The following is a 24,687-nucleotide window of genomic DNA, read 5'->3' as shown; positions in this document are numbered from 1 at the left end:
GTGCAAACTAGGGGAATTATATTGCACTTTTTCTGAAGAACAGAAAGTGATGTTATAGCCTAGTACAAACACAAGAAATGGGGGAAAGGCCAGAAAAGAAAGGGAAACATTTTGTGCAGTCTCATACATGTAAATTATTGTGAAACATAAATACAGTACAACCAAGAGATCTCAGCTAGAAAAAGGGAAGCTTGGCATTAATACATGTTATATTAGAGAATTACCTGAGCATCAATGCAGCATCAGTATACATCATCAAAATAAATAAATTACAGACAGGAAATGGCAGATGATGAATCCTTGGAGGGCGAATGTAACCTTGCACTCCAAACTGTCAATATTCCCCTGACAGTGAAGCTCATGTTCACTCCCTCTCCTGAAAATGCATTAGACACAGATGATATCCTAGGCCCGGGCCTTCAATCTATTCCACACAACCACTAATCTGTTAATTGATCTGGGGAGAGGAAGGAGGGAAAGGGTGTGTGTTAGGGAGGAGTAGATGGGGGGATGACATTATTGAAGAAATATATAATCTTTTATGATGGGTTCACGGACGTTGAGTAGATGGCTGTTGTTTGGAGTCTCTCTTTAAGAATTCATCCATCCCAGGTTATTGCTGGCAGTCTCTCAGAGCGTTTTACTGTGAGCCGCTATCGTACAATAAAGATCTCAAACAGTGTTGAAGGCGTAATTTAGCTTTAGAGCTTCAAGTTTTATTGTCTTTTTCATTGCTATCCATTCTTTTTTTGTCCAAGGTGGTTTGAAATTATTTTTTTATGGGATTTAATGTGGGGAAGGGCCTCAGTGAGGTTTTTAGTGAGGCAAACCTGAGGACACCACTTGTTGGTAATACACTGATTGGCACACATGAAAACCATGAAAGTGAAAAGACTACTGCAGCCTTGGATTTATGCTCTTGACAAGTTAAACTAAATAACAGGAAATATGGATTTGAGCTTGTGAACCCTTTTCGTGCTCTGGACTTTGACTGATGGTAGTACCTGGTAAACAATATATTTTCCTCTGGAAAAAAAAACTGAAAAAAAAACCCTGATTAAAAATTGTCTTTGATTCCCAGTGTGGTAAAAAGCCTCTACCATCATGTTAGCAGCTTTGTGAAGCTGTACATAGGCATTGATGCAGGGATTTGGTCCCATTTGCCTACAAGAGCATTAGGGAGGTCAATGGTCTCCCTAATGCTCTATCACCCAACATGGTCCGATGCTAGGTGATATGGCCTGGCTCACAATCTGTGTTCCAATTCATCCTAAATGTGTCGGATGAATGAGGTTGAGGCTCAGACAATCCATTAATATGTAAAAAAAAAAAAGAGTAAAGTTGCTCCAAAAAAGGCAGAGGCGTTTTTACTCCATTGCTCTCAACATCATGTAAACAGCACTAGTTCCTAGAAGCTTTTAGACCACTGTTAAAAGGTTTATACTATATCTGCTGATGACAAAAACATTATTTTAAGTACAGTACACAGGGGCACTGTCTTGTTGAAACAATAAAGGGCTTTCACCAAATTGTGGCTGTAAAGTTGAAGTCATTTTAATCTAGTCCAAGCCATGGAAAACAGCATTAGACCAGAAGAATACACCATGTCCATAAAAATTTGGACTTGTGCTGTGACTCACAGTTAAAAGAGTAAAATATTAAGCCTATGGTACTTTGTTTTACACAAGTTCTCAAAGCTGTACACTAGTGAGGATCACATTTTGTAAGACACAGAGAGTGAACGCTTTGATCTGACTCAAGCCCACCTGGTACTTTAAACCATCTTCCTACTTTTCAGAGGGGACCTAGACGATCTGAAGAAACCTCAGACCGGAGGAGTCTGGAGGATGACAGCAGGCATTATTTCACTGGGAGGCTAATGAATGCAAAAGTGTTTTGGTATTACTGCGCCTCTCAACCACTAAAGGGATTAAGGGCCCGATCAAGGCTGCAGTGTAGGTGATAAGAGTCAAAAACAAGAAGAAGAAATGAGTCACACATTCTAATCCTTTCTCCACCGTCCTCACCGGCAGACATTAAGCATCCTCCTCTGCTTGACACAACCCCCTCGAAGACATAAGAAGCTTAGATGATGCAGCATTTTTTTTTCCTCCTCCAGTAAGAGAAAAAACAAGGGTTCCAAAAACTTGCAGAGGTGCTTGTGCACCTTGTGTTATTTTGACTCCTGACAAAATAAACACCTGTGTTTGAGGTTGCCACTTACAGAATATGATACACAGGAAGACTGGGTGATGTTACAATATATAGCATGACATGATATAAATTTACCATGTCATAAATACTGAGGTAGATATCTTTTCATTATATGTTCTCATAATGATGTAATAAAGCACTGACATTTATTCAAATCTATTATTTCTCAGTTGATGTGGCAGAAGAGGTACGTGTCTTAGAAGATTTATCAACTGTCACGGTCTGAGTGTACAGAGGTGAATCAGAGCGTGTTTTACTGCGTTACTGAACTCAACTTTTCATTAGGAAGAATATAGTCTTTAAATCTAACTGTAATCACATATGCAGCTCGTGGGAGGAAATCACAAGCTTAGGTTTTCAAGTGATTATGCAACTTACAGAAAGCATGAACTTTAAACATGCATCTTAAAATGACATGAAATTCATTACTAGTCACTGCTAATTAGTTGTCACCAAATGTCTTTTTTTTTCAGTATTAGTGTTGAAGAAAAAATAAAAACTGCTTTTGTTTCACCAAACAAAATTAGTTACATTCATTCAATGTGCTCTTTTAACCTTTCATCTATTCTGATTTTGTAATCCCCGCCCGTTCCTTTGCACTTTGCACTGGAAATCGGTGTGAGGAGATTACAGAAAATCCCGTCTTTCAGGTGAGAAACTAGAATTAATCTGAGCTGTGGGGGCTCAGTGTACAAGATACCGCAAACACTGTGGGGGTTTGCAGCCTGCACACCAGCCTTTCCTCTTCCCATTACACATGGTGTTTTGTGTAAAGAAGAACTATACTGAAAAAGATGCACTGTGCGCCATATTCACTGTGAACGATTGCCCCATTAAGCCACATTATGTAATTTACTGCAGGGGCTTTGAATCAGGACACTGTGACAGCTTCCAACCTGATGTGTGAAGCATTTCTGTCCACGTACTGCCCCCTAGTGGTCTTTAAAAGTAAAGCAAAACATCACATGTAATACAGATCCTCATACACTTAAATGGGCTGGTTGCATGGTTGCATGGGTCTTTCTTTATGCCATCTACTGAACCATGAACAGACAGGTTTCGCTGTATAGAATCAAAACCCAATCACCTAGAACTGCAATTTGTATATTTGTTCCATATACCATGGTTTCCAACCATTTAAAAATATAAAACATAAAAAAACAAGCTTTTAACTTCACTTTTCTCAAATAAGTCAAATCCGCTTTGGATAAAAGTTTAATTCACAAAAATACATTGACCAATATAATGAAAATGTACTAAAATGTACTTTAATAATCCATAAAAGCTGGAACATCATTGACAGAAAAACACAAGAAGCATTATTAGAGTTGGTTTAGTATAATATATTTCAGCTTCAAGAGACATAGAAATCAATCCTTATTTTTCCCCATATTTCTTCTATAAAAGGCCCATTTTTTTCTGAAGCATTATTATGCAAAAAATGGCATTAGAATATATTATGGGAGCTATGAAATCCCAGTGACTGAGTATAAAATTAAGTCACATCAAAGAGAGATATTTGCAGAAGAGAAGTCCATGAACAACAGGGCGAACAAAGAAAAAAAAAATATAATAAAAATAATAATACATATTATAGACCTTGATCTATCATCACTGACATGACAGGCATGGAGAATAGGTGTATGGCTATAAAAAATTTCTCACTTTTCCACTTGATTTCACTTGAAAACATCTACACTTAATAACTGATGCATTTTTTTCATGCTCGTTTTTGAAGAATATTTATAATCATACAACTAAAGAGGTCAACTTCCATGTCTTTCAAATACGATATTGATATTGAAAAAGATGAAAAATACTGAATCCAAGTTCTAACTTTGTTTTCCTTCTTTAACGCTGTTATTTTTCTTTTTGTTAAACTGTCAAAAAAAAAATGAAAATAAGGGGCTGCTCTTGGGCCATGTAGGCGGCTCATGGACACTTTTTTTTTTTTTTTTAACTTTCAGAGGCTTTGCTGCGCTTTTATCATCATCATCAGTTTATGGTGTTTTGTTTGTTGGTGCAGAAATGGACACTGTCCGTTCAGGATTCACACTGAAACCGAGACACAGAGGAAGGTCCTCGGAGGCGAGAGACCAGAGTCTTCTCTCTCTCTCTCTTACTGTCTTTCTTTCTCTCTCCATCTCTTTCTTTCTCTCTCTCTCTCTCTCTCTCTCTCGTGTAGATCAACCTCATCTTTGATAGGAGCAGTTCAGTCAGCTGATTCACCGTTTATGGCTGATGGAGGGAGGGGGGGTCAGGGCTGTTGGAATGCTGGCACGTTCCAATCAGGGCAACAGTTCTTCATTACAGCATTTCTGCAACACAGCACAGTGGTTTAGTCCTCATTTCATGCATCAGCAAGGCCCAGGCCCACACTCACGCCACCACAATGTCCTAAACACCATCTACATGCTTTCACTGCCCTCTTCTGGCTGTTCAACGATATTGCATACTTTTTGCACCATCCTATGATCAAACTAAGACTTTGTCTCAGCTTCAAAATCTCCAGGCACCTGCTACACATGAATTATATGATGATGGGTTTATAAAAAGATACGAGGTCTGTCCTCATGCCCACACGGCCCATACCACATTAAAAAGTTCATGTCATGATGGTTTCAGAACGTATAGAACCGAAAGTACACATTTGTGTGGTTCTTTCTGTTCACAGTAACCACAGCTTTATGAATTACAAAATATAAACTAAATATTCTATTAGCTCAGCAGTGACATGAGAATTTAGTAACTTTAAAAGGTAATGAACAAACAAAAATGACTGAAAATGACTAAAAAAAAACTTTTTCTAAATACATAAACATGACAGTATTTTTAATGGATGCAGCGATGAACATAAGTGCAGTCAGCACTTAAAATCACACTTAAGCATTAGCTAAAAATTACCCTTCACAATTCTATACCAAGCTCTATCTCCAACTTTTAAGTTTTTTTTATTTAACTGACAAATCAGTTCAGGGACAAGACCAGTTCTTAGAGGTTTAACACAACCCAGGGTCTTGAAAAGTCTCTTTCCATGCTAGTTCCACATTTCTTACTATCAGCTACTGTCTCTTACTGGAATTGAGGCCAGCAGTGAATGAGAAAGCCCAGAAGGACAAAGAAGACCTGTCCATTTACAACTAATACCTTTTCCCCACAGACATTTCGAAGACAAATGGAAGTTTACGGAAGCTCTGAGTGAACACCACTTTATTCTACTCATAACTTCTAACCAGTACTGTGGCTCACAGTCCAGATACCCATCCCTCTGACACTTTCCAAACTGGCCTATAAGGCAGTATGTTGAGGGTACAGGAGCAACGGTGGCAGATGACTGTCTGGCTTTGTTATGGTCTTCCACTTTCATCACTTTAGTGCATATAGTGCCTTCCCTCCCACATGACGTGAACACAGCATTAGTGCAGCTGCTGCTGGTGCCCTCTTTGCTCAGCTTGACACACACCAGTGCCGCTTTTCGCCTCATAATTAAAACAAGGTTTGTGTGGTTGGACGCTGAGAGCCCCTGGTGGGCAGTTCTGCGGTCCTGATCAAATCCCTAATGGCCTCAGGTTTTTACCAAAAGCAAGGTCTGAGGGTGGAGCACAGGCAAAATAGAAATAGAAGTGAGCACATGCATAATCGTGCAAGTGCATGTCCGGCTGACTCCCTGAGTGGCAGGTTTGCCTGTCATTTAGAGGGCATCCAAGTGGGCAGTGCATTTGACCTGTCTCGGGGTGCAGGAGGTAGTAGGGGTGAATCAACAGACCTTTTTTTTAAAGGCAAACATTTTGACTTGTCACAGTAGGAAACGCACAGGTGTTAACAACAAGATTAATGATGGCTGCATTCCACGTGGGTATTCCAGATGCAGGGCCATGCTGTTATAGTGTTAATTAGTGTTAGACCTGTGCTTTTGAGGCTGAGACAAGTTAAAACATCTACCGTGAGAAAGGGCCACTGCCGAGTCTGTTTAGAGAATAACATACAAAATTCCCAGCTAGAGTAACACCTAGATTTCAAAGTTTAAAAGACAACCCAGAGCTCAGTTACCAAGTCTATAAACTCTAATGGCAAAGTCACGTATTGCGGTAATAAAACAACATGGGACTCAACACTGTGCAGAATTAAACTCTGAGGGAAAAGGACTTAATTTATCTGCCCAAAAGAATCTGGAACCATCTTTATAAGGTGTGTCCACAGTTTTCTCAAACAGGCAGTCAAACATTAAAATCTTTATAGACACAATGTCTCATTTAACTCCTTGAGCCTGTCTTACCAAGTGTAGACTTTAAAGTGGCACAACTGCAAATACAAATATATCACATAGTGTGAGGTCAGGAACTACCTGCCAATTTCTGTCCCCAGTGAACAGAGCCAAATCAGAGGCTGATAGTTCATGAGGTCAGCAAACTGGAAATTAACATCAACTTTCTCTCTGCCCCGTCCGAGGCTGGCACTGTAACCCCTCTCTCTCTCTTGCAGTGTATGAGCTGGTGTGTTGTGAGCAGTGGAACAGTGGGGCTGTAATCCCATTAGTGTTGGTTCACTGGGCTGGCCAGCGTGTGAACGGGGGCAGGGGGGACAGACACCGCCCTGGGGCCTGCTGACAGAGGCCCCACTCTCACACACTCTGGACCTCTAACTGCCCAACACAGATGGATTCAGACGAGGAACGCGGTGGGTGGCTTAGCGACTCTGATGTCTGGGCTGGGCACAATGGTACTGTCTGTTTCACTAATCCGGTGTTATCGGTAATATCAAAGTTTTATTTCCCCCCACACTGCAAGTTAAAAGTAACTGAAGAAGGTAGATCTAAAATCTCTGGCTGTGCTTCGATGGTTTGGCAAAGCTGAGGCCTTGTTCTGACAACACTCTTGACAGTGATATCAGTATTACTGAATTGTTTATGCTCTTTTTTCTTGCACATAATTAACTTTGTCATTTCGCAGTTTCCATTCTACTAATTCTTAAATGATGGCACATTAAATAAAGATCACACAGTCTAGTATAGAATTAATTATTCATCTGTTTTCATATCAGGTGTCCTGCACGATGTGTGGATGCTGATGCCTGATTTTAAGGGATGAATAAAGTGATTAAACCAGAGGCAAGAGTTTCTCTTCAGAAGTCTCCAGAAACAATACGGGAGATTCAGCAGAAGTTCACATGATGATACCGTCAGCCCCCTATGTGCACCTCATATGATCAGTACAATGTATTACTGAACTTACAGAAGGACTGATCCGTGCAAAGAAGTTATTTGTCAACCAAGTGGACAGGGTCCCTAAACATGGTGAAGAGCCTGTGTCAAGGATGCTTCAACACAGTAAACACCCTCAGAAATGACAGATTGTACTGAAGTCCTTCAGTAGGAGGCCACAGTCACTCAACTCATTCTGCCACACCGCTGCCCATTAGTCGCACTCACCAAATACAGAGGTGGTCTAACAGAACGCAGCCAAAATTTTAGGCTGCAACAGTCACCAAAGAAGTTCCTGCATCATCAACAAACATGCCAAACATCACAAAGAAGTGTTGAACCTTTAGTTATAAGTTCTGTAAATTCCCCACGACAGAGAACCCAACAATCATGCCCACTTTACTCAGGGACTGGCCAGGTGTGTGACGGTGCACAAGTAAGGGTTTAAACTTCTCTCTCAAGCTGTCTTACACAACTACTTCTGTCGCTTTTTGCATGTAGATCCAAGTGCAACATAATGATTGCCTTTGAACAGAGACTGCCCAGAAGTGTGTGCCATTACACCCATTTGAATGATTCATCGCACTGAGACTACGAAGTTCTTGAACAGATTTTGAGGAGGCATTGTGATTCAGGTTGAAGCTATGACAGCAGGCTTTTCTCCTTGACTTTGAGTGTGGTCATGGGAAGCTGCTATAAACACAGTTGCCACCAACATACAACCTTGTTAGTTTCCAGCATACTGAACCCTTTAGGCTTCACTGCTTTCAATCCTTGGAAACACTGAGGCCCAACTCAGTTAATCTCCATGTGAGGGTGGATGCACATTGTAAGATCTCACAAGATTTCCTCAACTGACTGAACCTAAACTCATCTTTTAATGGAAAGTTTCCACATCAGGGTGGAAACGTTCTTTATTTTAACTTCCTAAATCACTGATGGTTTAACTGGGCTTAAATCTTATCAGGAGCTCTTATTGTACATGAACTCTGACAAAGAATAGAACTGGGAGTTTAAATTAGTAGCGGGGAATATGACATTATAAATCTATTATTATTTATAACCAGAGACTCGTCTACACTGCCCATACCAAGGTAGCTGTGCATTTATTATTTCTTGCTGTTAAAAGGTCATTACTGGCAGAGCTGCAAATCAATAAGCATGATTTCACTGTGGTAATTTTGGCATTACAAGGTGATGAAGAGCCTTGATTTGTCAGGTATTTAAATCACTAAATTAGAAAAAAAAGCATTAATTCCTTTCTGCTTATATATTTACTTAAAACAATTTCTCTATTCAATTTTCCTGAGAATTTACTGTATTGTGATCCATGACAGGCTTCCAGTACAGAAGTAGGTATACTGTGACAGAAGATCTTGGCAAAGGGTTAGGGTTAGGCAATTGTTTTAGGAAAGAAAAAAAAAAAACTTCCTAGCAATTGCAATTGCAATTACAGCAAAAGAAAAAAATCCATTGCCAATGTTACAAAATATATCTGAATAGACAGTAGATCAGTAGATCCAGGCTATCATCACGCAGTAATCCATCACCTGCTGTGACTGAAGATTAATTATTCCATAATATGCAGTAAATATAAGTGAAGGTAAATCTAAAATTAACAGCTTTGTCTGTTTAGAGGGATTGACAGGAATCAGCAGTCTGGTTTACTGAGCGTGACTGTTTCCAGACTTCCTCATTACCAGTATCCGGACAAACTGTAAAAAAAAAAGTTTGAAAAAAAGTACTGTGAGAAAACTATAAAAGAAGAAGTGATTCTGATTTGCCTGGGAAACAACCTGATGACAGATCAGGATTTCCTCAGACAAAACCAGCTGCAGCAGTCTGCTGAGATTCATATTTAAATTTAATCATCGCACATCGTGACTCATTCAATGGTGATGAAAGTAATGCAAGTAATGAAAGTAATGGAAAATGCTAATTAAAGCACTTCACTGACTCAGGGACGTTAGCTTGCCCAAAAACATTAAAAAACTTTGTAAGTCATCAGTATCACAGAAATGCTACTCATCATCACATGATGACAACTGCAGTCCTTTATGCAAGTAATGAGAGAGACACATCCCACACATCTCGATTTCCACCGCCCACAGAATCTGCTGCACCCCCGGCTGCCTGGAGGGGGGGCTATCTTGCTGAACTGCACCTCCTAACGTTCATCCAGTTGTCCTTAAGTGCTCAGATTTCCTCGTGGAGAGCTCAAGAAGGCACAGTAACAACTGCTGACACAATGCAATATTATAATATAACAAAGGTGTCCTCACATTGTTTTGAAAAAAATTAAATGCTCTCTAAGACCTTATTAAGATGATCGCTGTGCTCTCTCATTAGTCTCTGCATCATCTTTCATATTATACAGACCTTTCATATTATAAAAGACAACGACATTTTATAGCCTTAAATGGGAAAAAAAATCAAATTCAAGACCTTTTAAGACTTAGGGACCTGTGGAAATCCTGTGAGCAAATATATTTGACTTAAGTGCACTGCCTGACTTAGCTGCAGGCAAACAAACTCATAATAGAAACTGATGAATGATAAACTACAACTGATGAAGGCAGCATCATCTAAGACGACACAGGAAGAACAAGGCTAGCGCATAAAACTAATCAACCTGACAGCCTATCTATGCATCATGACCTCATGAATATGGCAGCCGCATGAGTATTTATGGCTAACGTTATTTGTTTTAGGTCACACACACACACGCACACGCACACACACACCTGGCTCAGAGCTGCTGCAGGGGCTGGTGGGGGGTCTTTAAAGCAGGACACAGTTGGATTTCTTTTTTGCCTTCTTCTTTTCCACTGGCGTTTTCCTATTTATCTGTCTGACCAGGTCATAGAAGATCTAAGAGAGACACAACAGACAAAAAGAGATAAATTACATTAATTGTCAGAAATGACACACATGGCAAACTCATCTCTCCTGTTTCTTACAATCCTAACATACTGTTGTACCTTTAAAGGATCACTTGAAGCCTCATCACTAAGTGGATTGATGTCACCGTTTACACACACACACAGCAGGTTTAACACGGGTGTATCACTGAGCAGCAGGTCTAAATCCAGCTGAGCTCATTACTACCTACATCTTGGAAAAAAACATACTATTCTTTGTTAATACAAAATAAAACTCTTACAATTAGAGCTCCTAGAGAACAATTAAACAATTCCCAGACTGATTGTATGAGAGTAATATTTGAGGATGGTGTCTGAGGACTGGTTGTTTACGGTGTGGGCAGGGTCACCAGTGGTTTGTTTCTGTGTGTACTCACATCGAGGACATTGATCTTTGACTTAGCAGAGGACTCTAAAAAGGCACAGTGGTTCCACTGTCTGGCCAAGTTCTGGCCCTGCTCCTTCCCCACAACACGTTCATCCTCCAAGTCGCACTTGTTCCCCACCAGGATCATCGGCACCTGGAGACAAACAAGAGAAAGTTATGGCAAGGTAGCATTCGTACTGTCAGAAGACAGAATAAAGAAGCGGGTGCCTCGATGGTCTGGGATGTATAGAAGGTAACATCCCCTGAACAAATCCCAAAAGGAGTTCTTGCTACCCTTAGGACAGCACTTTGTGATTCCTGTGCTGTACCGTTCCTCGTGAAGCATTCAGGGCCCTTGGAAACCTCCTGCACTCACACATAAGGCTGGGCAATTATTCAAACATTTACCAAACCCATCATGACTCTAAACTGACCTAATTTCAGTCACACCAGTGTGTTCGACAGACCTGGGAGGTGGAAACGAGTAATATCAGGAACATTTTACAACAAAGAAAACAAAAGGACAGTACATGTTCAATCTCAAGGCACAAAGGGAGGGACATAATTAACAGCTGAGTAGTCTATTCACTAAAGCCCATTCTGAAGCCTGCATGTGGGAGGGTCACAAAGACAATCAAGGAAATCAATCCATCCCTCTGGGAAGGCAAAGAAAATAATTTAGGTTACACAACAGTGACAAAAGAGATTAAAGAATCAATACGAACAAGCAAAGAAGAAAGTTTCTTTTTGGTTTGTTCCTGTAAAAGGGAAATCCTTTCTAACTAAACCTGAGAACAACTGCTGACATGAGATCCAGCTGGTTTTCGGAATCTCCCAAATACCCAACACTTCTTCTTTTGTGCCTTCAGTCAGATGTTTTAATAACCAAGGTCAAAAAAACAAAAGCTCTCAAAGGAAGAGAGAATATTCTGGGCAAAACTTCAGCCCTAACTGTCACATTGGGCAGAGCCGGGGCAGTCAGGGTGTCTGGATGCGTCTCATCCTGCCTGCTGTTTCCTGACCGGCTATCTAGGGAGCACGCTGCCCCGGAGGAAGCCATGGCAGCCCCGCCCAGCCGGGATAACATCGTTTTCCTTCCTGAATGTTTTTGAACATTTCGACTGGATTCCATGCTCTGGCTGCTGCCTGGAATTACATGATAGTGTGAGACTGTTTGTTCGCGCGTGTGCTCATTCGGCATGCAGTGCATTTCACATTTAAAAAAGGCTTTGCAATACCTCCCACTGCAATACCTTACGACAACAGACAAAGCCTCAAGACTCGAAGTTTGAGGACAAGCTCAGCATTTCATCTGAGTTTTTCAAAGGTTCACAGGATATTTGTGTTTGTAACGCAGCTTAGCAAGCGACAGACAAAATCAACTAGTGGAAAAGTTTGGATGCAGCACAACAGGCGCCAACGATATATCAGTAGGGGAAATCTATTTGTGGTGGGCCTGCAACAAATAAATCTATGCATAGGAAATCCTGCCTTCACTACCCTCTTCTGACCCAGAAACTGCCCCCAGCCATGTCTTGTGGATCTGGAAAAACTGGATATTTAAGAAATATGGTAGTATCCTGACGTGTGCTAACTTGCTCATACTTCAGACCTTTTCCCACCCACAAGTCTGCTGTTGAGAGGACGCATCTGATAGCAGGATGGCCATATTCTTCCTAATACATTTTGAAGATATAGGATAAATATTCCAGCGTCCCTTTTTCTTTTCTCTCTCTCGCTCTCTCTGGGCTGTGGGGCAGATGACAGGAAACTGCAATGTTTAGATTAACCCCACGGAGGTTGCTGCTTGATGTTTGATATCCAAACAAGCCTTCGCGCTGGACTGCTGAATGACATTTCTCCAGGGGTCCTGGGAGAACCAGTGGTATGCCCTCCTAACACAAACTGTGAGCCAAGCTGGGATGAAAAGGATGGAGAGACGGATGGAAGGATGAAGGTATGCAGGGAAGAAAAAATGTTCAGTGTCAGCAGCACACAAGGCAGCATTAGCCTACTTGAAGAATCCACACAGCCCACAGAGAATCTGTTCAGACGCTGTTAACATGCTACAGACAGGTCCTATCCCGCCCACAATGGCATGCTAGAGATTGGATTGCGGGGAACACAGAAAAGGGCAGTATAGAGTAGCTTAAATGAATGGAGCCAGTTGCTCCAAATGGCGCAGTGAGTCACAAGCACGGAGTCAGGCATTAGTACCGTCCTAGTCACACAAGCAGAGACGGAGATGGCCCGGAAAAGTCATAAGACCTCTCTTACATAAGAACTGTGGAGGGAAGTAAAGGAAGTGAGCTTTTAATACACTGGTGACTACTTTATTTTTTCACTCCTGAAGACTTATTTAAGGAGATGGAATTTGGCCCTACTGTGTTCAATGTACAGACATTAAAAGGCTTTTTTAATTGAGCTTGGCAATATCAAGGGTGTCTGTACATTCTGCCAGCTTTGCGGTAAATGGTGCAAGGAAGAGCTGAGAATGAGAACAGCTGCAGCAGCAACTAGACTGTCTGCTTTAGCTGTGCAATAGCTTGAAAGCTTTCACCAAATAAGAAATCTGTCCACTTGGATGAAAAAAAAAAAGACATCATGTTAAGCATTTCCTTTGGTCGTGCATTCCTGCAAGGGGTAAAGGGAGATAAACAGATGTCAAGGCTATCATAGGTAAAGGCTTAAATCACTACCGATAGCAGTAGTGATCCACAGAGTGGAAACAATAGCCAGATAAGCACAACTGTTTAAACTGGGGATACTCAGAGGGAACAGTTGGAGAAGAAAAGGGACATCAACTACTTTCTTGCATGTTGAGGAGCCACTGATCCTGCAATCCATCTGTTAGCCTGAGGCTAACCTCAGCTCCCTAACCACGGAGGCTCTAATGAAGTACCACAGCCTCACGATCCAGTGTGTTTTTGATGAGCTGAGGCTTTCCTTGCACATCATCCCTGACAGTCCAATCACCCGCACAGAGTGCCAGACCACAGTAAGACCACAAGGCAGGCCAAAGAGAGAGGGGGGGGGGCACAGAGCTACAGGCACTGAAAAGGCCAGTCAAAACAAAAACTGGCACTGATATAGAGGAAGGGGAGCAAGAAGAGGACCAACAGAAAGATGGACAGAAAGGAGTGGTATAAGAGTGGCTTCATAGATGGCTGACAGGGAACAGAAAGCAAGAGAGAGGAGGAAAGAGTGAGAGAGGGGGTTATGGTAACATTCACTCACTCCAGAGATCACCAAAAAAGGGCATCTTAGATTCTGCTGACGCACTGCCCCACCAGAAAGGGGTTGGAGGGTTTACTTACTCGAACAACCTCGCAATTTACCAGAGATACAGAAAAATGGAAATGTGCTGCTGACAAACAGCAAAGGAGGAAAATAATTGGATGACAAATCCTCTTTATATTTGCACTGTTACAGTTCCAAGCTGAGGGCCAGACTTGAGGGGGAAAACCACACTGTATTTACACAAAGCAAAACTAAGGGTTTAACATCTCCTAGAGAGACAAAGACATTGGCCTACTTTTTACTGGACTCTTTCCTGAGTGGGGACCTGTGCTTTGTTTCCATGTTAAAACACAGATGAAGTAATCAAACCACAGGGACCTCCATGACGCTTGCATTAGCCAATGCTAGGCTAAATACAGTGCAAAGGTCTCACTAAGTGCTTTCTCATTGTTTGCTCTCTACAGACAACAGAAGTAGCACTATGACACCGCCTGCATTATGTCGAGGTAATACAAATTTGTAATTACTGGCATGAGATGCAGATATTACGGTGTTGAATGGTCTCCATAGCAACAGCATGATCAGGTCCCTGAACAATGTAGGTGGCTGAGAACATGGAAGTTCGGCGCTTGTGACCTATCTGTACCATTTTCCACTGGATGTGGTGTCCACAACTCATTCAGCCATGATAAAGAATCAAATGAGAAGAGGTTCTGTGAACATGTAGAAGAGCTGATAAACCTAAGTGTGCATACTGTATACTTACATCCTCTGTGTCCTTTACTCGTAGAATCTGTTCTCTCAGGTCCTGGAGGTCGTTGAAGGTGGACTGTGCTGTGATGGAGTATACCAGGGCGAAGCCTTGGCCGTTCTTCATGTACAAGTCCCTCATCGCTGTGAACTGCTCCTACACAGTGGAGAACACAAAGAGGAAGAACGGGGCATGAGCTCTTTCATTTGCCTTCTGGCATTTTATATACTATTAAAGATTTATTACAAAAGCCCTTTGCACATAACAGGAAGTCTCATTGGTGTGACCTGCTCTGAGATACAAGACATAAAGTGGATGTGTGAGGATAACAAAGCAGTCAGGTAGTTGCTTTAAAAGCATACATATAATGTCTGTAGATTCTGCAATGTGAGAATTCGCTTCCCTTGTCTTTCTTTATGGTAAACTAAAATTATCTTTAGGTTTTGGACTGTTTGCCCCACAAAACATATGTTTGTTTTTGTTTTTTTACTATTTGCAGGTGTTTTACAGACCAAATGATTTTTCAATGAAAGTATTAGTTGCAGACCTGGTTGATGTAAAAAAGATACAGTGCAGTATAAATGTAGGATCTATGTCAATATTTTTCACATAACTGTGCAGACAAAGCGGTCTATCAGCACCCGGCGACCTCCACTTGCACCATCAACATGGCGGTAACCTGCCTAAAGCATCATGCATCATGTATATGTATGCAAGTACCCTACTCTTCTAGCAAACGTGCTGTGCAAAAATGTGAACTAGTTATACATAAAACACACCACACTGTGCAACTTTGAGGTAGCATAGTTCACTTATGTGGGGGAACAAACATGAGGTTACAACTTGATGGCATCTCAGCTCATAGAAATCTTTGAATTCGGTTTAACTTTCTTTGTATTTTTACCTCTCCATCCTTCCCTCCCTTCTCTTCTCCCTCCCTTTATTAAATGTATTTTATCTGAACCATCCCCATTTTTCCTCAAAATAAATCACCATTCTGGAATACAAAGAGCTTCCCATCATCTACAACGTCAGTGTTCAATATAGTGACTCAGCAATCGTTACACACAGAAAAGCTGGATATTGATAGAGCTTTCAGTGGCAAAGAGTTCACTTACTGTGCCTGCTGTGTCGAGAATTTCAAGCATACATTGCTGCCCGTCGACCTCCACTTGCTGTTAAAGGAAAAAAAAACCAAACATGGCAAAAGAGTGACATAATGCAAAACTTCATTTCAGGTCACTGGGCACATCATGTTCCATATTTAAATTCCTGCAACAAAGGCCAAGGGAGACAACTTACACAGAGGAAAAAGATTAAGCAAGAGAGAATTAAAAATGTAAAGACAGAAGGAAAGAAAAAAAGGAAAATCAGGAGAGAGCGAGAGAAACAGAGAGATGAAGGGAGTTACAAGAGAGAAAATAAGAGCACTATATCGTGATGTGAATGTGCAGAGCAGCTGCTAACAATCAGCTCATTCCAAGCCAGCACTCACTGCCTCTCCCTCTCCCCCCGTCACGGGACACTCACCTTTCTGTACGAGTCTTCTATTGTAGGGTCATATTTTTCCACAAAGATTCCCTGTACAAACTGAACTGTCTGCAAGAAAAGACACAGAGCATGCCGACATCAGATCAATGTGACCTTCTGGGCACAAGAACAAAATGTCTGGAGTGGCAAATATGTCCATAGTGCCATGTATTTTAGATGTTCATGAAGACAGTGGGCAGAAAAAAAATTGTTAAACAAAAGCTCAGTATATTAATTTTATTGACGTGTGACTACATGCAAATTAAAAGCTTGGACTGAGCTATATAAAGCACTGTCCTTAGTGGCTGGTTTACATTAGGGGTAGACTGAGTTCACCTGATAATGTCTTAAGGTCTAAACATGTCAGCCTGCCAAGTTTGAGGGATTAACCCGACTTTGACACCTGGTCAAAGTTAGCTAAGCAGGACATATAACATTTCACACACATGTATGTTGTACTCACAACCTTTTAATGACAGTAAAATACGTAAGAGTGCAACATTTTGTGCCTGCAGTTCGTCAAAAATGGGGAAAAAAAATCTGCCCTTATGGAATTTGGGTTTCAATTATTTTACAGTAATTTGGTGCGTGATTACTGCATCTAGAACCACTGACAAGCTTAGAATTGGCACATCTGTTGAATCTTAGCGAAAACATACCAACAAATGGATAGGAACTACTGACACAATTCAACAAGACTGCAGCAGACGCAGCTAATTTTTTTAAAGAACCACATAAAACTGGCCTAGAGGACAGCAGGCATGAAACTTGTCACGAAACAAAAGTTGAAAATTAGGAAAAATACAGTTTCATCTTTGCTCTTGTGGTTTCCTGTAACAAAAATCACCCTTCCTGATTTGCCTTACCTTCTTTTACCACACACTTGTCTCCAAAAACAAGCAAACTATCTTGCTGTTTCATTGGAAATTATCTGAGAGAGTCCTACAAAATCTTTAGGAAGCACACTGCAAAGGAGTCAGAGACAGAGGGAGGCAGGAAGGGGTTCAGGACAGTCTGGATACTCACCAGAGCGGACTTGCCCACACCTCCAGAGCCTAACACCACTAGCTTGTATTCACGCATGGCGGGATTGCTTCACCGGACAGCCCAACAGTCTGCAGTGGACAAAAAGGGGAAAGCAAAATGGGACAAACGAAATGAGAAAAGTGTGAAAAGAGAGTAAAACAAAACTGAAAATGAGTTCTGCTCAATGTAACTTTCTTTTCAACCAAAACAAAGGAATTTTCCCAGTCTGGTCTTTGAGTTTTTCCACTCTAGAAAGGAAGGATTCTAGTCATTCCTGAAGGTTATGGACAAGACGCAGCACAACAATAGAGGGAACACCCATAAGTGGAGCTGCTTCAGGGTGGAGGAGGTGAAGAGTATGTGACCCCTCTCTAACACAAACCAGCTGTGATGTGTGTGAGTCTAGGGGGAACTGAAGGGGAGAAGATACATGGATCTGGCACATATTCCTCAGTCATGACACAATCATCTGGCATTCACACACCAAAACACACCCTGTTGTCAGATTTTTAAGTCACTCGCTCATTTTTCGTGTTGTAAAACAGCAATATAGTGTCAGTAGTTTTGACTAATGACAGAAAACAGCTGAGGGCAGAGGAAACTGCGACGGGGAGGAAATTGTGAAATCACTGGAATATCCCTTTAAGAGATGTACAGGCTTTGAATCATTGGCACACATTGTGGCGTAAAGTCAGTTGAGTTAGCCAACTGGGTCACTACAAGCTGGGCTACAGAGATGAAGAGACTCCCTCACTAAGTTTAGTTGTAGCTGGGTGAAGAGGGGGATTTCTGATTTTTCGTCTGCTGACCTGACTTCAAATCAAATTATATTACTGTAAAGGATAATAGCTCACGGCTGTTTCAAATGATCGATTTTAACTGCAAAACATTTTAAGCTCTGTGACAATTCATAATAATCCCACTGCTTTTATATGGGTTATTTGGCTGAACTATTAAAAGAAATGAACCCACCAAAGAACACTTCTCCTTCAGTTTCTATGAAAAAGTCAAAATGACCAAAATTGGATATACACGGCTTTCACTGGACAGCTGTGAAATACCATGCATTTCTTCAACATTTGTGTTCATTGATCATTTTTTTCTTGTTGCTACAATTACTTTTGTGATTCTGCTAAACTGGAGATATATTTTTAGTTTTTCTGCACTGAAATTAGAGGAAAGTACATCAAAACCGTAATGTTTAATACCAAAACCTAACACAGATTCAAGTAAGGTGACACTTGGGTTGCAAGCCAACAATTTACGGTCACCAGGGTTTAATCTGCGATTATTTTCTCAGTTTATCAGTTAATAATTTGGATCTCACAGGAGAAGCTGGAACCAGAGATTTTGCTCAATAAATGACTGAAACAATTAATCACTTGTCACAATAGTTGCTGGATATTTTTCTGTCGATCAATAAATCAACTAATCAATTGTTTGGTGATATTGTCACCCTACAGTACCAAATTTGCTAGTGATTGATACAAGTTTGGCCTGTGGCTGTGCTTTTCTCGCAGTTTCCTCAGGAAGATCTGAAAGATCAGAGAACTGGTAGCTTATGTTTTAATGAACCTTGAGTCCCAAAAATGAGAGACTAATACTTTTGGGGTCACTGGTTGAAAAGTGCAGCTTGTTGGAATCAAGGCTGTGTTGAAAATCAGAAAGCGGCTTATGTTAAAATCAGGTCCCAAAGACGACAGTATAGCCTCGCTTGATAATCAACCCTTTTTGCAAACCATCAAAAGCTAATCGCCAGCCACTGTGGGAAGCAGATGATCCCCTCCTACACTGTTCTTTTTACAGCACGCTCCATCAAAATACTCTGGGGAGGTGGACAAAGGACTAAGGACCTCCAACTTCAATCACAAGCAGTGACCATGTGGGATATGAAGCCCAGACTGTGAATAATTCATATTCACTAATCCTCTACACACAAAGAGAAGTTCTCCTTGCACAATTAGGGAGGAGCCACTGGAAGGAGAGGGAAAAAGAACAGGGCTGCACAAGTGCTGGGCAAACAGTCTGTGCTGCACTCTCATGTAAACATTCAAGTACAGAGTCAAGTGCATGCACAGTGTCACATATACAATGTCATACAGACAATGTCAGACTTAGATTTAGGCTAGGTCTTACTTGTCAGCTATCAGCACGTCATGTTTCTTGTATGGACACTGTAGGCTGACCCCTGCTAAGACAGATGACGTCAGGAGCCCACTCTGTGACAGTGGCTGTTAGATTATTACAGTATGTGACTGCTTCAAAAGGTCATTATAAAGGATGTCTGCTCCTCCAAAAACTGCCATCTTTAAAAATCCTCAAGTGATGAGCGAAACATACCAGGGTTTTCATTGTTTTCCCAAAAAAGCATGTGAATTAGATTACTTTAGTATTTATCTGCTTTTTATCAGGACCCTGTTGTTGCCCACTACAAGCTGGTTACTTCAGTTTATAATGAGCCGATATAATCAAGTGATTAAACTATTAGTCAACTGATGATCAGCAGCTATGTTGATAATTAATAGTTTCAGTAGTTTTTCTAGCAAAAACTCTAAAAATCCTCCAGCTCGCACTTCTCAAATGTGAGAATTCCCTGCTTTTCTCTGTTGTATCATTGTAAATTCAATATCTTTTGGTTTTAGACCATTGATATTTCCAGTTATAAAATCGAATTAATCAGATTTTGCGTTCATAAATTAAATATAAGCCCATTGTATGCCCTATGTTTGTAGGGTTTTAAGTGTATATATTGATGTTGATGATAGGTTTTCGGTTTGATATAGATGAATCATCAGGCTAAAAAGAGAATTAACAGAGATATATTTTTCTCCTTCAGTAACTGTAGCTGCTTACCACAGCAGGGAAAAAATGGCTAACATAAGCATTTTAGTTTAAATGACAAATATTTATTTTTAATCTTTTTAGCACTGTTGCCAGTGGTGATTAAGTTTGTAGTTCGAAACTTTTTCCGACTAACTTTTTAAATAACTATGCCTCCCGCCTGTGTTTTTCTTTATCTGTATGTTATAATTCTATATGAAGCTTGGCAGGTCATATAAAGATGAAACACAACTTTTGCCTGAAAATAAAGACAAGTTTCTAAGTTAAAATGCTTCATAGAGCATTAAACCCCTCAAAGACTGCAAGTATGTCTTTACTGAGCTCGAGTAGGGGCGCAGGACAAAATTTCTCAGCTCAAGAATGACAAAGTGGTTGAGCTTGATGCCTGCCAAGACATGAAAACCACTTTCCCCAAATCCAATGACGTTACTGATCAGAACACAAGCAAATTTTTTGTTTAATATTCAAGTAGAGAACAACATCAGTCTCCTTTGAACTCCTTTCTCTTTGGGCTTTCCACTCATGACTGCAAAACGCTTTTCTACAAAATGCAAAAACAAAAATCCAGAACATGATTGAATAGGACGCCCTACTCTGACATCTATTCTGCATGCAAACTTTCATACCAGGAAAACTACACACAACTCTGTACTCTCTCATCCGCCTGCCTACACACTGACAATGCATACACACACACACACACAGGGCCATTTAAGGACATCTCCCTTTAACACCAAACCTCTCCCTGTTTCCACTGCCCTCGACTACACACTGTCATTCCCAACAAAACAAACACACCACGGCCGGTACTCTGCTCTCGTAGTAACCCCAGCAAATAAGGAGTGAGGGAAAGCCACATGCCACAGAAAACATGCTCCACCATGACATCACTGCATCACTCACCCTCTACAGCCAAAGGTATGTATCCATCTAAGGCTGGAAATTGGACGAGATGGTGCTGCTAGAAAGAATATGCAGTGAATGTGAGTCTGCATCAACTACAAAACTCAAATTAGAGAGCAGGAGGCTATGCAGCTAAACTACAACATTCAGGATCCACTATTTCCTGTTCTCATAAGGCTAATCCGACAGCAATGAAGCTGTCACAGCAACTGACTCAGCAGGCGGTATGATTGACAGCTGCCCTCTGTATCTTCCACCCAGTGCGGATGGATGAAAATGCACACATCCGCTGGTTAAGCTAGCAGCATGATACCAACTCTTGTGGTCTCTTCTTATTTGATTGCTTGTTGACCCATATGACAATTAGAGAAAGAACACTTTAAAAAAATAAGGTATATCCACTTTCATAAGTTTAGAGATAGAACAAAAAAAACAAGGAAATACAATAGTTGTGCTGGTGGAGTTTTTTTTATGCTGATAAGCTCCTGGTTACTCATTACCTTCACCAAAACCACAGTTCACATCAAAAGTTCACAGCGAGCTTAGCATGAGAAACCCACTAACTTTAGGGGACTAACCCAGATGCCACCGACAGCAAAAAAAACTGTCAATGTAATTTACTGTAATTAGTATCAAACAATGTGGGTCTTCACAGGAAACTTTCAAAAAATTATTAGGGAATACTGACCGTGTAAAATACAGCAATATCAAAACATTACTCTTCTTCATGTATGTTAAACAACTTGATTGCCTGTAATCAAATTGAACACTTCTAAATGTTCAGCTGACCAGCTGAGCCCTAGCTAAAAGATTTGCTAGTTTAGAAGTTAATTGGAATTAATTACTTGAAAGTATAACAATTGAACTCTGTCTCTAATTTACTTAGTAATTTAGTGCCAAATTACATAGTTCTTCCCAGGAAATTTCCTAGGAATTTACAAGCCTGTAAAATAAAGTGTTACCAACATGGCTTCAAAAAAAAAAAAAGAAAAAGAAAAAAAAAAGGAATGGCGTATATTCACATTCTCAACTACTGTAACATTATCTGACGTCTTGGAAATCAAGATTTCTATTATCTATTACAGTATATTACTCAAATTTCTTGGAAATCAACTTAAAAGAAACAAATGTTCCATTATCTAGCTACATAGCCTTTACATCTCTTTTAAGGCCTATAACAACCTTGAATGACCCAGTGAGTCAGAGCAAAACTGCAGCTAGGCACACACAACTTTGCTGTGACTTAATTATGACAAAGATCTGTAACTGACAAACACCATCAGTCGAATGCATCTGTGTCGCTGGGGCCTTGACCTGTAACCACATCCTCTTTCCAGAGCACAAGAAGGCTTCATGCTGATAGGATGGAAAAGGAGTAGCTGCCTACTAAAATAGCCTCTTCCAGTCTCTGTTCCTGTTCAAGACTCCAAACAGTACACTTGTATAGTGGAGGGGGGAAGTGGGTTTAATAGCATGTATCTCATCATCAAAACTTGGGTTATGAAGAGATTCAGGGCACAGGATGAGGCAGATCATTTCCATCAACACAGAGTGAAAAACAGCGCCTTTCAGATAGTTAACCTCCTCGCCAAAATGCCTGTTTCACTTGGCAACTGGGCAGAGTTTCTGCAGGGTTCACCAAAATAAATTCAAGACTTTCTAACACCTTTTTAAGACCACACTGAATGAAATATAATACATGTTTCACAATCATCCCAACCAAAGTGTGAAAGTATGATGGAAAACCTTTAGGGACAATATGGCCTAGATGTACTTCTTTAGCTACCGTATTTACCTGTGGCAGTATTTGCTGCACTAAACGCCACCAAAAAAAAGGAAAAAGTAACACAATCCTCTGTCACAACAATCCTACTTTTTGTTTAAAGACGTATAATGTCTCCGGGAACCCGACAATTGGATTCAAAACAGTTTATGACTAACAGTGCTGCCTATATGAGGCAACAAAAAATATTTATGACCTCTGTAAATTAGATTCAATATTTCCTCATACCTTCTAAGGTTCTCTTTTGTGGAAAGCAAATTCAGTGGCTTTACAAGACCTGCAGATGCCCTGCTGGGGTAATTTATTAGCAATAAAATAGTTTGAGGATGGTGAATACACACCGTTCCTGTTTCACATCCCTCTCCTCTGCAGCAGAAATAACTTGCAACAGGCTGTATAAAAAGCTTGGACCCAGACAAGCGAAAGTCATTTGAGCTCTTGGGTTATCTCACTGTGAATCTACCTAATTTGCTTACGGCAGTAGCATATGTTTATCACTCCAGGTCATGCTAAGTCCCTGCAATCTGTGGCTGTGACTACACCACAGAGCAGCAACCAACACTCCGTCGATGTGATTATGACAGTACAACCGTTGCTACCCTGAAATTAATCAAAATCAGTTCAAATCATAAACCCGCTTACAGACAAATCCTTAAAGGATACCGTAATCTATAATCCAGCCAAGTGAGGCCAGCATCTGTCCATAAACAATCCAGTTACATACCAGCATCTACACTAAGTCCCGTTATCAAGCTTGTTAGCAAAATGCCGCTAACTAGCTAGCTTTAACTGCCTGCGACGGGCCGACACTTCACAAACCGCTAGCTACGGCTCGTTAGCAAGCAAGCTAGCTAGCCGACACATTCCTGTCCTCGGCGTATGATCAAAACACAGCTAGGCTGCCAGAAACACGCCACAATCAAACGCAATTAACAGCTCAAACGTCAACCAGCCGTGGCAGGTTTTAAATTAACCCGCATTCCGGTGTTATTCGCTCGGGGAAAGACACAACCGATTGCTAACGCTACCTGCCCTTCCGCCTGGCCTTGACTAAAATGGGAGTGCACACTCCCGTTTTGTACTTAGGGACAATTCTTCTCGTTTACCCGACAGATAAAACGCACGCCGCGAAACCTGCCGTATCTGCTTTTTGTCCCTCAAGTGTCGGCGCTACGTGCGCCCACGCAAATGAGTTATTTGCCGGCGTTTGGCAGCTAGTAAAGTTTGGTATTCGCACTCACCGTTTCTCGCTCGCTGTCTCTCGCCGCTCCGCAAGTGTCAGTTTGCCTCCGGCCTGTGTGCGCACAGACGTCACTCCCCACTATTTCTCATTTTTCTTAAAAGGGCATGACACATGGACCACCCGTCCCGCAGCATTTGCATGATAACGGGCTGCACTGTAATGATGAGTGTCAATAGAAATACTCACACACACACATATATATGCACACTGGTTTTAATCATTGCGAGTTATAGATTTCAAATCAGCTGCACATTTCTCCTAGGACTTAAATGTAACGGATAAGTCTATCTATTCTGTTTTCGACAAAATCTCAGCAAAAGCACTAATGAACTGAGCCTGAACAAGTATTCATTGTGTTTAATTTCTAATATAGATATGAGCTGTAAAAAAATATGTTTCTTAAAAGAAAACCATATCTTTTTTAGAAGTACTGGAACAACTTTAGGAAGTATCTTCAAAATGTGCAATGATCCATTTGGGTGCAATAACAGGTAAATGCATGTGCACCAGAAGTCAGATGTGACAACTTCTGCTTCATAAATGTGTTTACATATGTTTGTACATGTACGCACGTCCAGGTGTTGGATTGTTATTATTTTCACTATTAGTATCACTATCATTACTTCACACTCACTATTTCATTATTTATATATTTTTAAAGACTAACA

General features: G+C 40.8%; 1 protein-coding gene across 2 annotated transcripts; it reads right to left on the bottom strand.

The window, feature by feature from the left end:
- Nucleotides 1-3,460: 3,460 nt before the first annotated feature.
- On the bottom strand, nt 3,461-24,098 carry LOC121178831 (ras-related protein Rap-1A-like). Of its 2 annotated transcripts, none has more exons than XM_041033222.1 (8): nt 24,018-24,098; nt 17,250-17,338; nt 16,224-16,292; nt 15,812-15,868; nt 14,709-14,849; nt 10,713-10,856; nt 10,159-10,285; nt 3,461-4,532 (listed from the first exon to the last, which is right to left on the bottom strand). In XM_041033222.1, the coding sequence occupies exons 2-7, from the start codon at nt 17,304-17,306 to the stop codon at nt 10,196-10,198; spliced, it is 558 nt and encodes a 185-aa protein (XP_040889156.1). In that variant the 5' UTR covers nt 17,307-17,338; nt 24,018-24,098; the 3' UTR covers nt 3,461-4,532; nt 10,159-10,195. The 2 variants fall into 2 exon arrangements, with proteins under 2 accessions (XP_040889156.1, XP_040889157.1); XM_041033223.1 differs by lacking the exon at nt 24,018-24,098 and adding an exon at nt 20,994-21,096.
- Nucleotides 24,099-24,687: the final 589 nt, after the last annotated feature.

The sequence above is a fragment of the Toxotes jaculatrix genome, chromosome 3 (assembly GCF_017976425.1).
Source record: "Toxotes jaculatrix isolate fToxJac2 chromosome 3, fToxJac2.pri, whole genome shotgun sequence".
In the NCBI taxonomy this organism is placed as follows: Eukaryota; Metazoa; Chordata; class Actinopteri; family Toxotidae; genus Toxotes; species Toxotes jaculatrix.
This window is presented reverse-complemented; position numbering and strand designations above follow the sequence as displayed.